This window comes from Mustela erminea, chromosome 3 (genome assembly GCF_009829155.1).
Source record: "Mustela erminea isolate mMusErm1 chromosome 3, mMusErm1.Pri, whole genome shotgun sequence".
In the NCBI taxonomy this organism is placed as follows: domain Eukaryota; kingdom Metazoa; phylum Chordata; class Mammalia; order Carnivora; family Mustelidae; genus Mustela; species Mustela erminea.
The window spans coordinates 98,749,689-98,772,684 of record NC_045616.1 but is presented as its reverse complement, the minus strand read 5'-3'; the positions used below and the strand labels follow the sequence as shown (position 1 = coordinate 98,772,684).

Below are 22,996 nucleotides of genomic sequence, written 5' to 3'. Positions count from 1 at the left end.
GCCTCAGTCCTACTCTATTGCTTCTATTAAATCATCAAAACCTAGTTTAAGTTTAATTTTCTGTGAAGACTTCTTGCTACTTTCCTCATCTGGCCACTGTGCCATTTCATACATGTCTCAGTTCCAGCCATCACTGCGTGACATTGTAGTGCTTTATTAACTTGCCTCTCCTTGCTCCCCAAAAGATAGTGATGGTCTAAGACATGGACTCCTTCATTCTTTTAAAATTATTATTATTTTTTATTAACACAGAATGTATTTGTTTCAGGGCTTTAGGTCTGTGATTCATCAGTCTTACACAATCCACAGCACTCCCCATAGCACATACCCTCCCCAAAGTCCATCACCCAGCCGCCCTATCCCTCCCACTGGACTCATTCATTCTTGTATTCCCACCACCTGCCACTGTTTCAATGTCGTAGGGACTTCTATGAGACCACTATTGCTGTGTAACAGTCTACCACAAATTTAGCAGCTTGAAACCACACAAATTTATACAGTTCCTCCAGATCAGAAATCTAGGCATGGTGTGGCTGGATGCTCAGATCAGTGTTTCAGTGAGCTGAAATCAAGGTGTTATTCCAGGCTCTGGTTCCATACCGGGCTTAGGATCCCCTTCTAGGCTCAATGACTTTACAGAATTTGTTTCTCGAAGGTATAGGACTGATATCCCCATTTTCCTGCCACCTACTGCCCAATGACTACTACTCTCAGCTTATAGCAGCCACTCAGTTTCTTGCCATGTGGCCCCAGTAGGAAGTTTACCACACTGATGTCTGCTTCCTTCTAGGCTGGCTGGAACACATCTCTGATTTCTTCTGTATCCAGCCAGAGAGAACTTTCTGCTTTTAGAGAGCTCACCTGACTAGATCAGGCTCCACTAGTATAATCTGGCTTTTGCCATTTGATGTATCCTAACCATAGCAGTGATATTTCATCATATTCAGTGAGTTCCACCCACACTCAAAGGAGTTAGACAAGGGTGAGGGTTCATTAGGGTTGGCTTAGAATATTGCCTGCCGCAGGGCTGAATGAATAATGTCAAATAACATGTGTTCCAGAAACTTATAAATTATAAACACTGCTATTCAGTTTTAAGATTTTTTTTCCTCTTGTCACTTTGGAATGCTTTTTAAGTCCCAAATTTGTGTAGAGTCCAGCATAGTTGAAAATGTTGCATGTGAGATAATACAGTAATATCCCTACCATGAGCACAGGTAGTACTGGAAATTCAGAGTAGGGGGCAAGACGTGATCTGACAATTGACTGACTGGCTGTATTATCTTAGGCAAAGTCCCTGAAACTCTCTGAATGTCATATTTCTCATCCTGTATAACATGACTACACAATGTATAAAGTTGGCCAGCTCTAATATTCTATATTTTCTAAGACTAAAACATACTGCTCAAATTAAAATCTAGCCAAGTGACTCACAATATCCAAATTCATTACAATAGTTCACAAAAGAATTTCATTATAGATGAAATTACAGTGATGTGATTTTAAGAGGAAAAGGCCATTTTGTGTTTAAATGAATCCCCGCTATATTGTTTGAACTTAACTAAATATAAATAGAGGTACACAACTACAGTTTTAACACTTTACATAAAATAGTGAAAAATACTGTCTTTAGATGACATATCTGTCCAGTTATGTTCAGAAGTGAATTCTCTCCAAGATATTAAAACCTGATACTATCTTACAATTTGAATTAACTCAATTGATGACAAGCGAATAACTATCAAAGGCAGCCCTCAAATATTATGAATCAATTCACTGACTACGTGGGAAGCATGTTGAGATTCTTATACACATTTTGGAGGTTTAAGTCTTTCTTTTGTTTTTCTCAAATGAAGCCGTTTTGACTAAGATAATTATTCTCTTCTACCCCCAAAAAAAATGAATTCTAATTTTAAACAGGTATTATTAAATCCCACTGAAATAGGCTTCATGCAGATGTATTTGTTAAAACACCCCTTTATTGACTGTGCACAGTTATTAACAATTCACATTTCACTTTATCTACTGAGTGGAAGAGCATTTATTCTTTCATTAAAAAGTTAAGCCCTTAGGGCAGCAGCAGGGATGCAGAGCCTTCTCCTATAAACTGCACTGTCCAGTGAATGTAAAATGCTTCCATATTAATACAAAATGCTTCCATATTAATACAAAAGGGAAAAATAAATAAAACAAGTGCATTTCCCCCATCCTCCATTATCCACTTGCTGCTGATATGCTCCTGTCATTTTATAAAATGCCAGCATGTAAACAGTTTCTACACTGTTCCCATACTTCCATCAGTCAGAAGAGTAATGTAACCATTTATTTATTGGGCACCACCTAGTTCAGAACTTCTGTAGGGCTGGGCAAGGCCACTGTCAAAGTCTTTAGGAAGATGCCATCTGGACAGAGTGGGTGGCGGATCATGAAGGCATCCTCCAGCATCCAGCACCTTGCTGCTCAAGTTTCTGGAGCTGCTTTTCAAGTTTTGAGATGTCTACTCGATGCATCATCAGAAACTGGCCATTCAAGTGGAAGACAGGGATGTCAAATTTATACCTTTCATACCAAGCAGAGTTTTCTGGAAGTGTGATGTCCACCTCCTGTAAAATAACCTGAAATGGAGACAGACTAAAGCTCTGTATTTTAGAGAGCACAGAATGATACAACAGGCACAGTGCCAATCTGATGCCCAGATGAGCTCTCATGCTGAAGGGTTTTGCTGTTGTCTGCCTGTCTGAGGTCCCAAGTGAACTCATGTCCCTGATTTCCACAACTTGACTGATTTCGTTATATTCCTTAACTCTCAGTTTTGCTGTTTTTCTGTTATACCTATTACATTCACTGTCGGGTCACTCCTCCATTCCTAGTGAAATAAAATATGTCCCAACTGGGAAGCTGAGGAATCAGGACACATGCACTTTGCACGTAAGGATAGGAAAGGCATCATGGTTCGCTACAGGAGAACACTTCCATGGAAATGACAAGAGGAAGATAAAATGAATGGGGACACAAGTTTAAAGAAAGCATGAATATTGCACCTGCTAGTTAGCTTTGGTTCATATTAAGAGTCAGAGTAAGAAAACCAGTACTGCTCAGAGAAAAACACTTAGGGGTAATGAGTTTTGTGGAAATTAGCACTGAAATCTCTCTCTGAAGAACAGAAAGAAAACTTAAATGAAAAATCATTTAATCTTTTCCCAAAGAAAGGATCCAGGCAGATAATCTATACCACATACGCTATCCATTCCATATACATAAAGGCACACCACTGTATTATGCAGGTTTCCCCTGCTTTTCGAAAGCACTCATCAGGCCACTTGGCTATTACAAAAGACCTACATTAGTACCTGTTTTGCTAATGGAAAAAATCTGAGGACTTTTGCTTTTATGAAAAACGATGAAAAATGAAAATAGTGTTCAGTGTTGGTTTTGCCGTTCTGGAAGCAGTGCCTACACTGAGCAGTGAGAGTGGCACCACCAAGCTCCTTCCCTTGGGGCCTCCTTGCAGCATTGCAACACTAAGCCCCTAGAGCTTTGAACTGTGTGAGCATCTGTGCTTTATCTCAGTTTATTCTGTGTATGCATCAGCAAGAAATGTCCTAAAGTACCAGAAAAGCCTGAGAGAGGTTATTTCTTGGGTCTGGGAATGATAAAAAAATTTTTTTCATAAATGAATGTTAATTGCTTCTTTGCTTCACTCCACTTGGGCATGTGAAGGTTGGATAGGAATGCTCTACTTTCGGAGAGTGGAGGGGGAAACCGGTATTACCCTGTTTTTGTAGGGCTCCAGTATTTCCTTGGCTTCATCACAAAGGGGGCATGGATCCTATAGGAAGGAAAAAATAAAGCCATTAAATTCAAAGAATGGCATGTAGCCTGACAAAAACCACAAGAAGTAGATTATACTTACTTTAAAGGATGTGCTTTTTTTTTTAACCAGGTTAATTATACTGTTTTTTTTCCAAAGCAAAACATTGCCATAGAATCTTATAAATAGCTAGTGTTTCATATAAGTGGGCTGTCAGCGTTTTTTAGTTGTTCTGCTTTGATTTTTCACCATAAATAAATCTATTTATACATATATGTATACACATATATAATAAATTTAGATGCTTATCTTTGTTACACACATACATGTAGAAACCGATCACATATACATCCACATACATCTAAATGTATTACATACATGTATATGTAGATACATACACATATACTACATTTAGATGCTTACATTTTTTGTTACTAGCTTTATCTGATGGATATCAGGGAAGATTATTTTTCATTGATTTATAGTCGTAGGGCTTTGTCCTTCCTGTGACAGGAACACTTTTCTGGCCTGGCTGACATCACCAGAATCGCTTAAAGTCTATTTTGAAATGGAGGCATTGAGCTTTGCCTGCCTGTTTTTCCTCATCAGTCCACAGGAATAAACTCATTGAGATGAAGTTAAATAGTGATTGCCCCACCAACAAAAAGGGAGAAATCTCTATTTACTTCAGGTGATGATAGTACCAACTCTTTAATAGTCTGCCTGTTTTCTCATTGCAAGTGTCAGCAGTAGCCTTCCCAGGTTAATTCTCTGCCCAAGGAACAAGCAAGTTTTAGTGCTGGTTGTTTGTATTCTTGAACCATCCAGTGGAGAAGTCTTTTGAGAATGCTGTGGATCTTTGGCAGATTTTAAAATCTCAGCTCTAGACTCTAGGAACAGCTACTAGCTATAGGTTCTCTTGCTTGAGCTCAAAATAGACTCACCATTACCGATGCTTATATAAAACCTGCTTTTTAACATGACAGGAAGAGGTAAGCTGTTATGTAAAAGAAAGGCCCCCTCCTCCAGTTTAACTCCCAGCTTGTTTTGAAATAAGGACCCAGATCATCAAAAGGCAGTTTTTCTTCATTAGGGTCTTTCTGGCCCTAACTTCCTGGTGCAGAGAATTAGGCTCATCATTTATTATGAGCACCATCAAGAAACAGATTATGGATAGTCTGTGATGTTTTAAGAGAATCACATTGAAATTTTCTAAGAAAGTTTCAAAAAGTCAACAGAAAATTTTAAAAAGCAAAAGTTGTTAGAAAAAGAACAAGCTAAAGAAGTACCAAATATACCAACATTTTGCTTTTATGTTGAAAAAAAAAAACAAACTTCAGTTGAACCTAGATCACATTTTCTGTTTTGTTTTTGTAAACATGGACATTGGTGCACATTATTTTGTATATATGTATTTTTATTAGGAAAGGTTCATCAACATTTAAAGAGGCCTATGAACTGAAAAAGGATTAAGACTCAGTGGTCTGGACCATTAAAACTTTCTTCTCTAGGATTTTCCACAGCACCAGCAGAGCAGGTACTTACTGTATTCCTAGAATGGAATGGACGTTCATTGGGTTAGCCATCCCACTCCCCTTTCTGGTAGGAAGAATGTTGTGATTTTGCTGACTGATTTTGCTGACTGTGGCTGACTGAATCCCTGAACGAAAAGGGTAGAACACTTGACTTAGGCTGAGACAGTCAGTGTATCATATCCCTCTTGACCACAATTGGCTCAGGGATTGGCCAATCTTATATACCTAGTGACACATACCAAGGATTCAATACAAATTTTAAGCTAAATGAAAGATTAGTGTGGCTCCCCCCTCCCCAGATGTCTATAGCTAACTTGGCCATTATTCAAACTGAAAAATAATGCATAATAGTTAGGCTGAGTGAGCACCACTAGCCTTAAGGGATTATTTTATTTTTGTGGCTAATTCTCATATGCATTTCTCATATGTAGACACAGATAATCAATTATTTTTATTCTATAATTTCCAATAATACAATATATACTATGGATATGAAAAGCAGTTTAGATTAACTATTTGCAATAAGAAATTCAATTATTAAAAACTATTTTAAACTTTGTTATTAGACAGCCATCAGATATTTTAAGATTGCTAAAGATTGTCTGAAATCTGAAAAACATATTAAACAAGACAAGTTTTTTTGCTTGAATTGGGAATATTATTCCCTGAGGTTAAATGTTACCCTGTCCTTTCTTTTTTTGATTATATATCACACAAAGTAATGTTAACTAGTAAAAGGAAATCAGTGATATTTATATTACAAGTTTCAGGGGAAGAAAGCTCTTAAAAGTTTTCAACTTTAACTTGATGAACCTTTCCTAATAAAAAATTTTCAATTTTAAGTTATGGCTTGAAACTCGTGTTAGGGATAAGAAAACAAGGACAGTTGTACTTTTCAATCCTTGTTATTTGTGGCTTTCATATTTGCAAATTTGCCAGTCACTAAAATCTATTTGTAATCCCAAAACCAAAATCTGTGGCACTTTTGTGGTTATCTGCAGACATTCGAGGATATGCACAGAACAGTGAAAAATCTGAATCACTGAGAGTGCACATTGCCAGCGGAGGTCGAACGAGACAATGATCTGACTTACTGTTTCAGGTCTCACACTTGTCAACAGGTGTCCTTTTCCTGATCCACTGGGTGTCATGCTTTTTGCATTTTTGTGTTTTTTGTTGATTTGGCTATTTAGAATGGTCCCCATGTAGAGGGCTGTGTAGTGTTGTGCAGTGTTTCCAAGCGTAAGAAGGCTGTGATGCGCCTCGTGCTGAAAATACTGTTAGATAAACTTTGTTCAGGCATGAGATATGGTGCTGTTGGCCCTGAATTTGGTGTAATGAATCAACAATACATAGTAAATAAAGTATCTTTAAACAGAAACATATGCCAGACAAGGCTAGTATTGATCAGCTGACAATATGTGGCCAGCAGCTCACTGGAGTCTAACCATAACCTCCCCTGGGAGCACTGGTTTAGTTCACTAAATTAGTTCACTAATTCAGTGTTTGTGGTGACTTTATGGAACACAGCCATCACAAGAATTAATTATGTTTCTAAGTGATGTATTTATAAACATCATCTCTCTTTTGATAGTTCTTCCTTCCAATGCAGGGATTGGGAGACTATTAAATATATTAGTTTTCCAACTGAAAAGTGTGAGACAATGAGGCATGTGGGTAGAAACCAGGGTTAGTACCATTGTAACTGCTACTGTAAAGTTGGGGGACAGGTCTGAGGACAGCTTATTCCATTGCTTTCCTTTCAGCATTTCCCCATCCCTCTTCTTAAATGTACAACTTTCTTCAGACAACAGTTTAACACTTTTTTTGTTTTTGAAGTAGTAATTTTACTTTTTAACTCTGTACCTTTGTAAATAAGGTCAGCACAGGAAGAACAGTCTTCGAGGCAGAGAGATTTCTCATGAGGAGTTGAAGGGAGTATTTGGCAAGATGCATGCTATTTCCTTGAAACCAGAGCATCTTAATTCTGCCAAAAGAAAAATAGACCAATAAACTTATGTGCCCTAGATTTTGCTGTTTATAATATGAACAGTAAGCTGCAAGCCTATGATGGAATTTGATGACTTGAGAATTGCTTCTTGGACTCCAGGAGTGTCAGAGAGGCCCAGATGTTTGGCAAGTCTCCATGATGCCTCAACATTCACTGTATTCCAAACAAAACAGAACTTAGAATGGGAAAATATCCATATTTATGGATGAGCTGTGTGCCTAACCACTTGGGTTCTGCAGGCAAACTGCATGGGTTTGTTAATTTGAATACAAAATTAAATTTCACCTGCAGATTGTGCCAGCATCCTGATGATTCCCTATAATGGGGAGGTTTCCTGAGATGGTTCTTATCTGCAGAGATAGCTTATCTTGTTGGCAAGCATTCAACAACACAGAGCCACCTTCATGGTAAAGGAACAGTAAGTAAGGAGCACAAATCCCCAAATGACGGTTAAGGTTGTCACTTAGGAGATCCATACCTCACTCTGCTGCAAAAGATGGGGAAATACAGATTGTACTAAGAGGACCTATAGGGGAGAGTTAGGTTGAGTTGACTTGTCAGGAGCAAAAATCTACTCAACTCCTTAAGTATTTTAAAAGGAGATTGCCATCATTTTTAAAAACATATACAAGTGTACTAGTGTTACTACTGGAGATACTCCAACACGAACAGCTTGGTAATAGCAGCATGTCAAACACTAGGCTTTGAAGCTCCCTCATCTTGCTTCTTTGCTCGACATAAGACAGCCTACTTATTCCTATTCTATTGAGCCTCCAGCTTTGTCCTTAAAACTACAGATATGATAATTTCACTTTTAAAACACATATGCACTGTTGACTTTATCATTTATCAATATTCTCAAAATGAATTCATTCCTGGGATCTTCATTTCTTAACTTTGCTTTCCAACTTCATCTCACTTTCCCCTCCTTTTTCTTGGCAAGCGGCAGCCACAAAGATTCCCTTTCTGTTCCTTGAATACCTAAAGATCATTTCTTTATCAGGATCTCTGTACTTGCTGTCCTTATGCATGAAAAGCTCTTAAGTAGCTTCCCCTTATTTGGCCTGGGTCATGCCTTAGTGACGACCTTACCAAGGTTGGCCAGCCCACCATGCTCCATTCTTATGCCTTGCTACGGTTTTATCTTTTACTGCCTCAAATGGCTTTACCTCTGTCCCCCTCTATTATAGTGTGACTTCCATAGGAGCAGGTACTTGTTTGCCCCAGTATCCCTGAGCATCTATAATTAAGTTGGCACATAGTAGGTATTCAGATATTTGTTTGAATATTTGAAGTATTGGAGTGAACCGTTCTCCACCTTTTTAGTCTCCCCTCTAACCCTAACCAGACACTCAATGTGCACAGCAGTCACCAACTGAGCATAGCTCATGTTAGAACTAAATGTTAGTATTCTTCAGGGTGTCCATAAGACTGTGGGCCAGGGCCCTACAGTTGGTTCCAACCCCTTCACCACCAGCTCTGATCTCTGGTCTCCGCAGAGCATGACTATATTAATAATGTGCTAATCTCTAGTGCTGACTAGGCTTCTTAGTGTAAGATTAGCTTTAAACTCATTTCAAACAGAATGATACGATTTTAGAGAAAAATACCAGCCCTATCAAACTAGTGTAAAGACCACAGGACAAAAAGATTGGATTCTGATCTGTGAAAACAATAATCTTTCCTTCACTCTTAAACTCATAGCCTTCCACTTCTCCCTGGATCTCCCTGCTAACTGAATGATCTCGATAACACATAAAAGGGAATGTGATGAGCACTTTGCAATGATCTGCTACCCACCATTATTCCAAGATGGAAAGTAGATCCAAACAATTTTACAGTACGCTGTGCTACTCTCAATTAAGTTTTAAACCCTGGTATACACATTTTTTATAAATTAAGCAGAATCAGCAACTCCAATAGGTGAATGTGGTCAGAGACGACAGCTTCTAAGCATGGCTTTGTCTACACAGGATATGAATGAGGAGGGAAGGTAGACTACTAGCCGTTTTTACACTGGGTAAAAATTTTTCCATCCTTGGTTTTGGGAAAGCCCTATAATCACAGTGGCACATCTTCCTAGGGAATAGAATTAAAGGAGCTGTGCTATAGGGGAGAAAGAAAACAAAAAATTAGTTTTGTTAAAGACAGAAACATAGTTCTTGGAAATGAGAATTATTGAGCCCTTTGTGGTAGTGACCTAAGACAACCACCAGGATAGTGAACCACAGGTGCATGCTTTTGGTGGAGGGATTTAAGATTTATTGATGTTTGGCTGGTAAGGAAAGGAGAACTTACTGCTTTTTCCTAGCCGAGTTGAGACTGAGGTGTTAAGGCTTTAAAAAAAAAAAATTCACATTCACAAAGGAAATCTGCTTCAGTATTTCCAACATGACAAAACACAGCATGTGGTCTTGGTTGCACCCAAGACAAATAAAACCTGTCATAGTAAACAGAGTTGCTATTCATTCCAGATTTGCTGGAATATTTGTTCACCCAACCCAGAGAGCAGAGTCTTCAGTGATGCTGCAACCATTCTATTTAAAATTAGTTCTCTTTCCACTGTTAGACCTACTTCCACCTTTTCCCATATATTTAATCACTTAAACATGGCACATCTGTTTATGGAGAAATGCATTAGCATTATGCAGTTTTACTACCTGCATATTTTCCGAATGTCCTAAGGCACATGCATTTTACCACATTGTTAAATTAACTTCTTTCTTTGTAAGCACTGTATTAGAATATTATATTAGAGTATGATATTTAAAAAGCTCCCTATACCTCTCCTGGGCAGAAATAAGATCTGAAGTCTAAAATTCTGAACACAGGAGTCCGGTCAGTTCTAGAAATAAACGAAAAATGATACACCCCATTTGCCACTGCATCATACTCTTCTTAGAATATTTTACTAACTCTGTAAACCCTAACACTATTGCTGTCAATGTCACACTCAGTGAATCATGCTTTCTTGAAGTAAAATCTTAATACAGGCTACTCTGTCAATGTGACATTTTCATTAGGTCTATTATTTTTGAGCAGTATCTCAGCATTATAAAAAAATACTCTGAAAGGCAGTTCTGCCTGGTAGCTCATGACTTGGGAGAGGACAACACCTTTTTGATTATGTCATTGAATTTAGTCATGAAACTTGTGTCCTTACTACACACAGACACAATTTCATCCTTTGTATTTTGTTACATGCCTCTGTGATATGAGCAAAAAGAGCTGTGTTCATAATATCAAAGAAGCACAAATGGGTCACCTTTGTCATAGACAAAAAAAAAAAAAAAATGTAAAAGGCATAAGACTGGATTTAGAATGTGCCTAAAACAAATTCCACAGCCTAACAATAAAGATGGTGACTCCTGCTGTTTCAAGTCCAGGCTGCTCAGAGGCGTGGATCAGCCCCACAGAGAAAGGGAATGCTGGCTTTTCAACAAACTGAGGCTGACTCCAGTGGGCTTTATGGCAGAATCAAATACAACATGGGGGAGGACTGATTGGACCCATTCAGCCCTCCTTGAAGCCAAGATAAGGAAGATAACTTAACTTTATAGCATTTCCCCTGTGAGGCACTCAAGGGCATACCATTAAAGCAACTGATTACAGTACAGAGAGAAGCCAGGGTCGTTTGAGTCTTTATTAAGGATTATTCATTTCTTGCATGAGGAGCTGCCCAGACTAGGGCTGCATATCACTTATGTAGGGCCCCTGGATTCTTCAAACACTGCATGTGTCTGATTAGAAGAGAAACAACATTGTTCTCGCTTGAGTAGAGAAACTGACCTTCACTGACCAGAATTTTTATTCATACAAAGCATCCTTTGGCACGCCGAATCTCCAGGCTCACATGATCCCTCATCAGTAAGCTGCAGTGTTAGTTCATGAGCATAATGAAAAAGTCTATATAAGCCCAGGTACTGCCTTGGTTATTAACAGGTAATGTTGGAGCTTCACAAGAGTATAATGTAAATTTAATGCTGAGCTGACATTAACCAAACACTATTATAGTAGCTCCTGCTGAACGTGTGTTCCATGAGGAGAGGCTCAGGGCTTCCGTTTAGTCATCTGTGCCATATGAGATGTTAAGCCCTCATTTCACATTCATTACCATCTAAGTTAATGTTTCTAGTTTTACCCAAGTGACTAGAAACACTCGTGTGTACGCACGCATGCACACACACACATATACCACACACCTCTACTGGGAACAAAAGCCCATCATTCTAGATTACTGAAAATTTATGTAATGAGATGAGGCTGCTCTTAGCAGACTTGTCTGGGTCACTGGGCTCAACCTAATGCAGGGAAACAGGGACACATGTTGCCACCCCAGTGCCCCTCTGTCTCCCCTTTGTACAAACCTCCTCTTCTCCCAAACAAGTGGGAGCCTAGCCTGGGATTTGGGTGACAAGGAGAGGCAGCATTAAGGGACATCCCCAAAGCTGAAAATGAAGCAGATACTATGACGTGTCAACTCCAAGGAGCTAAGCAGGGCAAGAATGAGGCTACAGAATAGAAAGAAACAGGGAGTGGGACGCTCACTCACTGGCATAGGTAGGATCGCAGGTGCTTTTCTAGTTCTGTAGCCTCTGCAGCCAGAGGACCAGGCCAGGGGGACTGCCTGAGAGGTGGAGCCAGCTGAGACAAGATGTCGCAACAAAGATCCAAGCCAACCACCCACCTATAGGCCCACTTGTACATGGTGTCATGCTCAGCTTCATTCTTTCCTTCTTTATTTAAATTGAGGTATAATTAACATAACATTTTAATTAGTTTCAGGTGTACAAACATGATTCGGTATTTATATATATTGTCAGACAATCACCACAGCTTCATTCTGACCATAGAGTTCGACTGCTGATTTGATCTCACATAACACATGAAACCATGAGTAGCCCTACATCATGCCCCAGACCTGGGGAGCAGGAAACAGCTTCTCACACCACACAGCCATCTCACTCCCTGTAGCTTCTATTTCCAGATTTCAGTGCCAACAGGTTTGTTCACCATACAGGGGCCAGAGAAGGCAGTAGAAAATCAATCCCAGAAAGGAATGACTGGTCACATGAGTGCTTAGGAACAAAACCCTATTTTCTTTCCCTTCAAATTATTACCATGACAGTGAGATTTCCAAGTGTCTGGATGTCTCTATTCCACTGTTTATACTCAATGGTGCTACGTTAATTTGCATTCAACACACTGTTCTGTTAAGTTCTTTAACTGTTTGAAGGGTGGGCATTGCCAAGACACTAAGATTACCATTTCACTGAAGGTTTTCTTTTTCTTTTTCTTTAAAGATTTTATTTATTTATTTGATAGAGAGACCTCACAAGTAGGCAGAGAGGCAGGTGGGGGCGGGGGGAAGCAGGCTCCCCACCGAGCAGAGAGCCCAACGCGGGGCTCGATCCCAGCACCCCGAGATCATGACCTGAGCCGAAGGCAGAGGCTTTAACCCACTGAGTCACCCAGGCGCCCTTCACTGAAGTTTTTCAACTCTACCACTTAATATGTTTGTTCTGTCCCTGTACCCCACCTCCTTCAAATTCTCTGTAAAATTAAACCATTTTTTTTTCTTCATCCTGTTTGGTGTTTAGGCCATTTCTTGCCCTCCAAATAAAAGTCACATGGAGAAGTCACGTCCACATACTAGATGCAAGCAACAGGAATAATAGAAGAAATACTTCAGTGGATTCAGGAGAAGGTAGTTCAGTTCTAAACTGGAACAATATAAATACAGGAGCGATTGCAACCACGACATCTAATGTGCACCTTTAAATGCTATAAGAGAAAGGAGGATACTGTGAGCTGAGGTCAGAGGTGATTTCACAAGAGTAAGATCCCAAATCATCTAGGATTTGGGTATGTCCAAAAAAGGGGAAACAATTCTAAAGATGGTGTGAGACACAAAGGTGTTGAAGAGGGAGTACCATGGTCTGTCTGATGGGAGGCACTGAAGGGTTTTGAACAAGAGAGTGTTGTGATAAAAGCAGTGTTTTGGAAGACTGATCTAGCAGCAGCATGCAGGATGGACGTCAGAGGAAAGAATGGAGGTGGGAAAGAGAGAGTTCATTTAGGACAGCCTGGATGTGGGAGGAGAGTCACCCATTTATTCCATAATTATCTGATGTTTTCCATGTGTTAGAGGCTCTTATAGGTGCGAGGTGCAGTGGTGACCGGGAAAGCAAGGTACCTGTCCTCCTGGGGTCCGTATTCCAGTGATATTAAATCAAACAATATCAGAGAGTGACAAGTAGAGGAGAGGGAGTAGACAAGGTGGCGTGATGGTAACGGAGGCAGGTCCTTGAAATAAGTACTCTGAGCTGGTGTCAGGTTTGCCGGGACTAAAGGCTAAGAAGATGCAAAAATCTGAAGTAGGAACATTTTGGAGAGAGGAATAGTAAGTGCAAAGGCTTTAAGGTGAGGACAACCTGAACTTACTGGAAGAAACGAACAGGACCATATGGCTGGAGCAGAGTAAATAGTGGCAGGAGACAGGGCTCAACAATCATCTGTGGGGTCACATCACCTAAGTACTCACAGGCCATGTTGAGATTTTAATTACAATTAGATTTAGAAGAAGGAGGTGACATGAATCTCATATACATTCTATTTTGTTTATTTATTTATTTATTTTTAAAGGGAATGCAAGCAGGGGAAGTGGGAGACGGAGAAGCAGTCTTCCTGAGGAGCAGGGAGTCTAGGGTTTGAACCTAGGACCCTGGGATTATGACCTGAACTGAAGAAGCCACCCAGGCACCCCTTATATACATCCTAAAAGATTACTTGAGGTGCTGTGTAAAGGTGGATTGCACAGTTGGGGGGCAGGGACCCTGTTAGAGGGCCACTGCAGTGGTCAAGGTAAGAAAGGATAGTGTTGTGGACAATGACAGAAACGGGGCCAACAGATCTTGGCCATGAACTGGATGTGAGAAATTGTAGATGCAGTAAGGACAATTCCAGTTTGGGCCATGAGCCTCTGGTGGGTGGCAGCGCCATTTACTAAAATGAGAACAACTGAGGCAGAAATAGATTGAAGAGTATACAGGACTGAGAGCTCCGTTAGGGACAAGTTGGAGCTCATGGAGAGAGTGGCATATATAGGTTTAGTATTCAGGAGAGGAGCTAGGGCCGAAGACAAAAATTTGAGACTACGTCAGTTTAGGGACTGTATTTACAGCTTCGAAACCAGATGAGATAATCTAAATAATACAGAGAAGGAAGACGGCACAGGACAGATCTGAGGCAATCCAACATTTAGAAGTTGTGTTGAGCAAGCAGAAGGAAAGGCTGGTGAAGTACAATGCAAACTAGAAAGGAGTGTCATCACAGAAGCCAAGGGAAAAAATTGCTTCTAGAATGGGAACGGGGTGGTGGAAGAAGCTACCACAAATCAGATGGGATGAGTCTGAGAGTGCTTCAAAATAATGAAATCTTCTAACCAAAGCCTACCCTTAAAGTGAACTGCCTGTCTGGTTTTTGCCTAAAATAACACCTTAACTAAAAGTGGTTATTTCTAGTGAGGATGGAGGCAGTGCGCTGGAGAAGAGTGAAGGCAAAAGTTGATTGGGTATCTTCAAAAGAGATAATGAATGTGAAAATCTCCGTATCAGTTACAAAGCAGAATAGAGAAATCAGCTTTAACATTATTACTAAAATAATGCTAAAAGTAAGGTATTAATAATGATAATAATAAGGAGCGCCTGAGTGGCTTAGTCATTTGAATGTCCAACTCTTGATTTCAGCTCAGGTCATGATCTCAGGCTCATGGGATCAAGCGCTGCATCAGGCTCCCTGCTCAGGGGGAGTCTGCTTGAGATTCTCTCTTTCTCAAATAAATAAATAAATATTTTTAAAAAGCAGTTATGATGATGGTTCTCTTGACTGAAATGTGCTTTTACTGGCCTCAAAAGTAAGATTTAAATCTCTACTATAGCAATCTCAGAAATAGGGAATTGTAAAACTGAAAAACATTTCAAACAGAAGTCGCTGGAAATTTCAGACTATGGGTATTACTTAAGTAGGAATTTCTGAGTATATCACTGATTAAGAACCAACATATTTATCTTCTCAGGATGTCACTAAGTCCATGTAAGTTGCTAATATCTTGGCATCCAGTACTGACTTAGCTTCCTTAGGCTTCAGAAAATTACAGAACAGGACACTGAAATCTAGTTTTCAAGGAGTCAAGGTTTCCCTTTGATAGGTTTGGGACAAACCCTTCCAGTTGCCCTTCGCAATACTTGCCTTTATATGTTCAAAGATTAAAAAATTCATCCATTTTACCAGTTGAGGACATCAACCCATGTACATCAAACATGCCACCTAGGTAACGGTAAAGTTGGATTTTATTGATTGTCTTTCAAGACAAAACTTGTTTCAAAATAATTTTGAATAACTTCTGTAGAGCGGTCAAAATAAATGTTATGTAAATGTAAATAAACACAGCTCTTGCTAAATCATCAGTCAGGGGAATTAAGCACCAATGGTAATTCCTCATTTAAGAGTTTGGGAGTCACTCCTCATACAGTTTCAGCAGAAATTCAGCATGTTTGAATTCCTGTGTGCATTTTTGGGTGAGGATTTTATAAATATAAACCCCAAAGACAGGCAACTGCCCCTCGTTAGTCCTGAAATGCTGGGCAGTTCCTCATCTGCTTCAGCTTCATCAGCTGCACAACAGAGTTGCTAGTCCTTGCCCTGTTCTCTCAATCCATAGAGATGGGGAGAAACTGTGCCCAGAGGCTTTGATGTCAAATGTCCTGCTGATCGGAGAAGGGGCTTCACACACTGAAGAAATGCCATGGCCATAGCCCAGGGCTTTGGAAGTCCCCAGAGAATCTGAAGTAGTTTGCAGCTGTGGGAACCTAAAATGCTAGACCATCTAAAGAGGACCAAAATTCACACAGAGATCCAGGCAGAGGTGTACAGGCGCCTGCTCGCTGCACACTTGCTTCTCCAACTCCTCAGTCATAATCAGGAAGCCCTAGCATCCAAAAAAACCCAGTAGGGGAGGTGACGTTAGCCTTGCCAGGCACTCATCTTGCAGCTGAGCATCTGAGATGGAAAAGCGCCTCCAAAGGGGAATGATGTATTTTTCTCTTACTGTTTGACACATTTAAAAAATATTTTTTAACAACAAACCCTCATCATTTCTGCATTCTTCTCCATATCCAGAAGCACCCCTATGTTTGCCTCGTAAGATGACAAATGTGAAGTGGAAGGGGAGAAGAATCTTTAGTGTAAACAAGAGTTTGTTTTAGAATCTTTGGACCTTAGCAGTCACACTTCCCAAATCATTGCTTTGGAGGAGTCTGCTTGGTAATGGGCTTGGTGCACATGAAAATGTCAGGGGAGGGTCTCCAGAAAAACATTCAGCTGAGAAAACGATAATGAAGATGCTAATCATAAAAAGTAGTGTACTGCTAATACACACTCCCTCTAGAACCCCAGGCGTCCAGAGATGATTCTGGACTACTTCCTGTTAACACAGTAGGCCTAGCACACATTGCACCCCTCCTCTCATCCCAAAGACACTGACTCAGCATTTGGCCTTGAGCCAAAGAGGCATATTCTGAATTCAGAGTTGCAGCAGTGTTCAGTACAATTACAACATAATGGCTGCAAAGCTGTTCCTGAAAGCCAAGAAAACCTGAATAATGTGGTTGGGTTATATCATACATGAGGGCTTAATAGAGTTAAAAACCAATTTGAAAATTCCTTCATTCCATAAAGATGGCATTAAGATGAGGGCAAAATCATTCTAGTTCAAGGGATGGGAACAAAGTGCATAAGGACTTATGCTGACTCCTTTCCACATTATCCTTCTTAACTAAAATGACCCATCCCCTTTGAAGAGATCTCTAGTATTTAATGCTGACCCAGAAAGAAGGCAATTTCATTAAAACATCTTAGTTTTATTGTAACCAGTTAGTAATGCCAGTTTCCTTGCGTTTTACAAAGCATTTGTAAAAATGCTTTTGTAAAAAAAAAAGCATTTACAATCCCATTTCCAAAAACAACTATTTGCAATTCAAAATCTGCCCATCCAGGCAAGGTCATCCATTCATCACTAATACCCCTACCATTTCCAATTCACCTTGCCAAAGAGATGAATTTATCTTCATGACCACACAAGACCTGAAAGATTTTTCATTCATTTTTAGCCATTTTGTAGCAAATGACTTTGGAAACTTTGAATTACTAAATCTGAGCATTTTCTTCGACTTGTGATACCAACAATACCTAGGCCTGCTCAATCTGAATGTTGGGAACCATATTCTCTTGAGGTCGTGCACCCACAACTCTCAGTGATGTCAGATTCTCCAATCCTCGGATCCCATTCTGTTACTTAACACGTATGGGGATGTCTTAATATTTTGGAACTGGGAAGTGACTTCAAAGATCTCCTTGCATTATGGATAAACTAATGTCTTCCTGAAACCTTTCATACTGCATTTTCTGGTTCATCTTTCTGTATTTTTTCCTTGAACAATGGCTTACTTTTATACATAATGAGACCAAAACAGAATTTTCAGAACTACAAGGAATCTCCAAGTTCAACCTCCTTCCTTTAAAAAAAACAAAAACAAAAACAACCCTCAGAAAGCTTTATACATAAATCCTCAGCATACCAAACAACTGGTAGCACATTGTGTTTAAAGATTAATTTAAGGATGGAGAGTGAGGAAAGCCTCTGCTTCAGATAGCAGAATTCTTTTATTTTAAGAATGAGGTTCTGGTCTCTAAATCTAAGAAGATACAGATTAATTTCATTTTTGAACATGGAGTAACAGAGCTGAACTTAGATCTCTTTTTTCCCACTCTCATGTCCTAGGCTGACTCAGCTGACTGAATTTCCATTAAATAACACTATCCTTTCTCTTGGCTGACTGGAAGAACTATATGTTTTAAAAAGTAAAGAGTTAAAAAAATCAAATAATTCAATCTCATGTCCTTCCTCCTGACTAAACTAGAAGCCATTTCCCCGTGATTAGTATGAAAAAGTACAGGAAGAACGAAAGGAAGTTCATTTGTTTCCAGGAGTAATGTTCTGGTTTCTGCTGCAGTCCCACTGGCAACAGAAGGAAGCAGTGTGTTCCACAGGCCTGCCCCATTATAACACAAAAAGCTGTCAGTTTTGAACTCCTTGGGAATTTGAGCAAAGCAGAAAAGATGAGAGTGGCTTTCTTACAATATTATTTGGGCAACCTAGCCTTAAAATAGTGACCATACATGGATTGTCTCTCCTTAAGGAAGGATCAAATGAAGGTATTAGTGACCTAGGTAAACTCGTAATTTGGTATACCTTCACAAAGACAGTCTTCATGTATTTGCTCAACAAGTCTTTGGGTGAGGAGTTGAGCATGGAAGGCCTGAATGGAGGGGGAGACAGGGCTCCCGAAGCCATTCAACAGAACTCAGGCCCTATAGCTGATCAGGACATAGCTCCTTGGAAGACAGTTTGGTGACCATCTGCAGATTCTCAAATATGCATTTCCCTACTCCAAGCTGTTGATCAAGGTGTTAGTAACTGCAGTATTTATAACTGTATCTAGTAAGCTCTTGAAAGGTTAATGTTTTTAATCTTGAAAGGTTAATGTTTTATATAATCCTTTTCTCTACCTGTTGTATTCCCAATCATATTATAGATCCAATCGCCTTTCAGGGACACTGTGTTTTCATTTCTGTGGCATATACTGAGTGTTTGCAATGCGTCAGGGACTGTGCCAGGTATAGAAATATAAGAGTGATTAAGATCCTTTCCTTGCCCTTTAGGACCTTACACCTTGCACAGAAGAAAAATTTACAAATACAGTACTGCAGTGGTGAAGCCTATAGCAGTTAAATGGTTATTACCAGATACTAAGGGTGAAATGCTCTGAAATCCTGGGAGATGGATATTTTCTTAAAGTAGAAGGTATCTTGAATTTTGCCTCTATCTCTAGAAACCTTATCTTTGGTAAAGATTAGAATAAAAAGAATGATGTTTCCATGCCTCCAGGTTCCTGTAACTGGAACTGGAATATTAGGGATGTGGGATAATGATCTATGAGATACTCAGCCCAAACATTTCATTTTGCATATTCTTTCTCAAATGATTTTGTCCCTGAACTTGCTATGTGATATTACTAGGGAAAGGATGAAGGAAGCCTGCCTAGTCCCTGCTACCTGTGTGGATCCCTGGATCCAGATGGTTTCTCCCCTTCAAAATAATTGCAAACAAGATTAAAACTGCATGCAGGAACAATCCCAGCGGGCTTCTGGTTTCCTATGATGTATACTCCTTTAATAAAGCAGTGGCAAAATTAGATTTAAAATAAGGAACATAAAAAACCTTCATACTTGTACCATATTACCTCAGGGTCCTGCTATATGTGAAACACCAAACCCTGGCATTAGAGTAACTGAACGCATCAGCCAGCTAGAATATGCACACATTATGAAATACAAAAACTTAAAAAAATAACTTATTTTGAAGGCATATCTCCACATTGCCTCCAGGTACTTAAGAGTACAAGAGAGCCAGACATCTGGGATAAAATAGAAATACAGTCCAATAAATTCCCGAGTTGGAAAATCCTCATTTCTATTACCTTACCTGCCATCAATCCATCTAAATAAAACCACAAAGCCACATTTTCTTCTAGTGAAGGAGACAAAAAAAATATTGATTCTTCCTCAGCAGGCCACCACTACTGACCACAGAAAGTATGAAGAAAGAAAATCTGGGGAGACTGCCTGTCTAAAGCACCAGCCCCACCAATCTTAATTTTCCCAACAGGAACTTTCTGGTTCCACACAATTCTTCGGCAGAACGGGACTCAGGTTATCAGGCTATGATGTTTCACACAGAACCATGACTTAGTTGGGCCTTACCCTGATGTTACAATGATCACTTAGTATTTCCAGGGAGACTTTTTTCCCCAAGTGTTTCAAATCTCACTGTATGTAGCTCCAAATATTGATAAATATTGGTTAGAGAGTTTCATATGCATTTTCATAAGCTATTCTTCATATAATTAGTAAATGAAGGGACTACGGCCTATAACAGCTACCTCAACTTGTACAGTGGCATGCACACTGAGACACTGGTGCAGTGGCTGCTTCACCAACGCAATGTGTAGATACAGGAGCCCTGCTTATATTGGGAAATGTGCTAGTAAGTGTTGGAGGTATAATAGGTTCTAGACACTATTCCTATCCTGGAGGAGTTTATAGCTTGGGATCAAGCTGGGCCATACTGTGTGTTGTGTGTATATATACATAAATACATATATATATGTATATATACACACATATACATATATACACACACACACATATATATTTAAAGTGCCCTACAATATGAAGTACTACATGAAATAATATTAAGAAACAAGAACAACTATTATCCTGGCAAAAACCTTGTTAAAGACCGTATTAGAAACAGGCACTTGCCTTTTCCCATTAGTAATTTCGCAGGGAATTCTTTACCTCTGGACTTACTAAAAAAAAATTCTATGAGCTGGTTTTTATCAGGAGTGGCCGACAAGGCTAAGTATTTGTTGAGAATGGTCTCTGATTTATTCTCACGTTGTTCACCACCCAGGGGGATGCTTTTGCCAGTAAAGCAGAGAGGAGATTCCCAAACCGCGGGACTCAACAACGTTTCTTACAGCACCTTTCAACCTTTTCACCCCCAGTTAAAGGTCAACATGGCTGCTCAAAAAGATTTATTTAAAAAGGCATCTCAGCGGCCTGCCAATTGAGATTATATTGCCACTTCACAGAATTCAATTAAACCCCGGATGGGGCTTCTGTGAAACACTGGAATCAGCGTGAAACTGAGATGCTTCCTGCTTCCTCTTAAAAAGCTGCCTTGTCCCGCTCGTTATTTTGTTCCCTTCCCAGAGCGCCATCAGTTGTGCTCACACACACACGCACACAAATGCCTATAATCTCCCCCCGGAGGTTCATGGATTTATGGCTCTCGGTTTAATTAAATTCCCTCTAACGACAATCGAAATTGGCAGCCTGCACTCCAGCGAAAGGTTCGCGTGCCCCGCTTCCCGCCCCAGCGCCGGCTCCGGGCTGGGACCAGAGCTCCCACTCCCCGCCGCCAGGCCGCCCTCACCCACCTGAGCCGGCAGCCGGCTACGTCGCCGCTTCCGCTCCGACCCCGGCACTTCCGCCCAGACCGGCCCAGATCCCGCCCCGTAGCTCTCACTTCCGGCCCAGCAAGCCAGGCTTCGGGCGGTGCTCTCGGGGTCGCACAGCCAAGCCGGTCGCCCGTTTGTAGGGTGGGCCACCTCTGGGCAGTTTCTCAGGAAAAGAGAGACGCAGTAACGAAGGCCAAATGTTAAAAAAAAAAAAAAAAAAAAAAAAAAAAGGTTCCTAGCCTGTTTGGGGACCACTTAATAAGGAGCCAACTTTGAAAATGGGCAGTTCAGGCTCTTAACTCTAACCTGTGTTCATTCACTCATTCATTTAATGTTGAGTGCCTTCCTCCCCTTGGTCCCGGCTGAGCTAGGTTATGGGGAAAGAGGTCATGAAACTGGCAGCTGTCCTCTTCCCAAACTTAAGTAAGCAAGTCACACATTAGGAAGTAATCCTTTAAGTAGGCCATGAGTTCAGTGAGCTAAATACATCGAAAGGGAAGGAATGTGAACCTTTAAAAATTAGGTGGAAGTGATCTGCCTGAAGAGGTAGCTTTTGGGTTGGGATGTGAAGCGCCAGGTGGGGCAGGGACAGATCTCTATAGGCCTGTGGAAGTCCGACTGGAGGGAGCCGGGCACCAACAACGCATAGAAGACTAGTATGGCAGAGGCATAGAGAGAGTGGGGAGAGGGGTGCAAACGGGCCACATAGGGTAGGCAGGAGCCTTTTTTTCAGTTTTGTGCTAAGGACAGCTGGAGGAATTTTTGTTGTATTCTTTTTGTTTGTGTGTTGGAAGGGGTTGAACTGATTGCCTTTCCGTACTGAAAGGATCACTCATCCTTGGGAAGGAGATGAGAAGGGGTTGGGGTAGGTGAGAGCAGAGTGCCAGCTGAGAAGGCAGGAGGCCCCTAATTACTCCAGGGCTGAGGTGTGGGGGCTTGAATGGTGGTACTCTGAATAGAAAATGATATGTAATCATAAGAGCAATGCTTAAAGCTAGCATGGATTGCTCACATCAGTTTTATACTCATTAACTTGTTTAATCTGGGGAACCATCCTTTTAATCATTATTGGTACCATTTTGCAGATGAAAAAATAATAACTTGCCTTAATCTCAGAGCTAGAAAATGGCAGAGATGGGATTGCATCTCATCCTGTCTGATGGCAGTATCTAAGAGCTTACTACTATATACTCAATTTGTATTTAGTGATTTTTATTTTATTTTATTTTTTTAAGATTTTACTTATTTATTTGAGAGAGAGTGAGAGCGAGCACAGAGGGAGAGTGGGAGGGAAGCAGACTCCCTGCTGAACAGAGAGCTGATACAGGGCTCTATCCCAGGACCCCAAGATCTTGACCTGAGCAGAAGGCAGACACTAAATTGACTGAGCCAGCCAAGTGCCCCATGTATTTAGTGATTTTTAAAGAAGATACAAACAAACCAAGGTCAGGAATGCATTCCCTAAACAAACTACACTGATGATGTGATATTGTTG

The 22,996-nt window shown here is 40.3% G+C and overlaps 1 protein-coding gene across 1 annotated transcript; it reads right to left on the bottom strand.

Annotated features, from left to right (window-relative positions):
- Window positions 1-391: 391 nt before the first annotated feature.
- On the bottom strand, window positions 392-21,546 carry C3H5orf63 (chromosome 3 C5orf63 homolog). The gene is made up of 4 exons (XM_032336852.1): window positions 21,481-21,546; window positions 7,213-7,333; window positions 3,773-3,829; window positions 392-2,615 (listed from the first exon to the last, which is right to left on the bottom strand). Exons 2-4 carry the CDS (start codon window positions 7,324-7,326, stop codon window positions 2,424-2,426), a joined length of 363 nt encoding a protein of 120 aa, XP_032192743.1. The 5' UTR covers window positions 7,327-7,333; window positions 21,481-21,546; the 3' UTR covers window positions 392-2,423.
- Window positions 21,547-22,996: the final 1,450 nt, after the last annotated feature.

Excerpts from the sequence above, each read along its gene's own strand:
- C3H5orf63 (XM_032336852.1), bottom strand. The coding sequence starts at position 7,326 with ATGCTCTGGTTTCAAGGAAATAGCATGCATCTTGCCAAATACTCCCTT. Across the intron at positions 3,830-7,212 it reads TGCTGACCTTATTTACAAAG|GATCCATGCCCCCTTTGTGA; the intron begins GTACAGAGTTAA and ends TCCTTCCTATAG. Across the intron at positions 2,616-3,772 it reads TGGAGCCCTACAAAAACAGG|GTTATTTTACAGGAGGTGGA; the intron begins GTAATACCGGTT and ends TCTCCATTTCAG.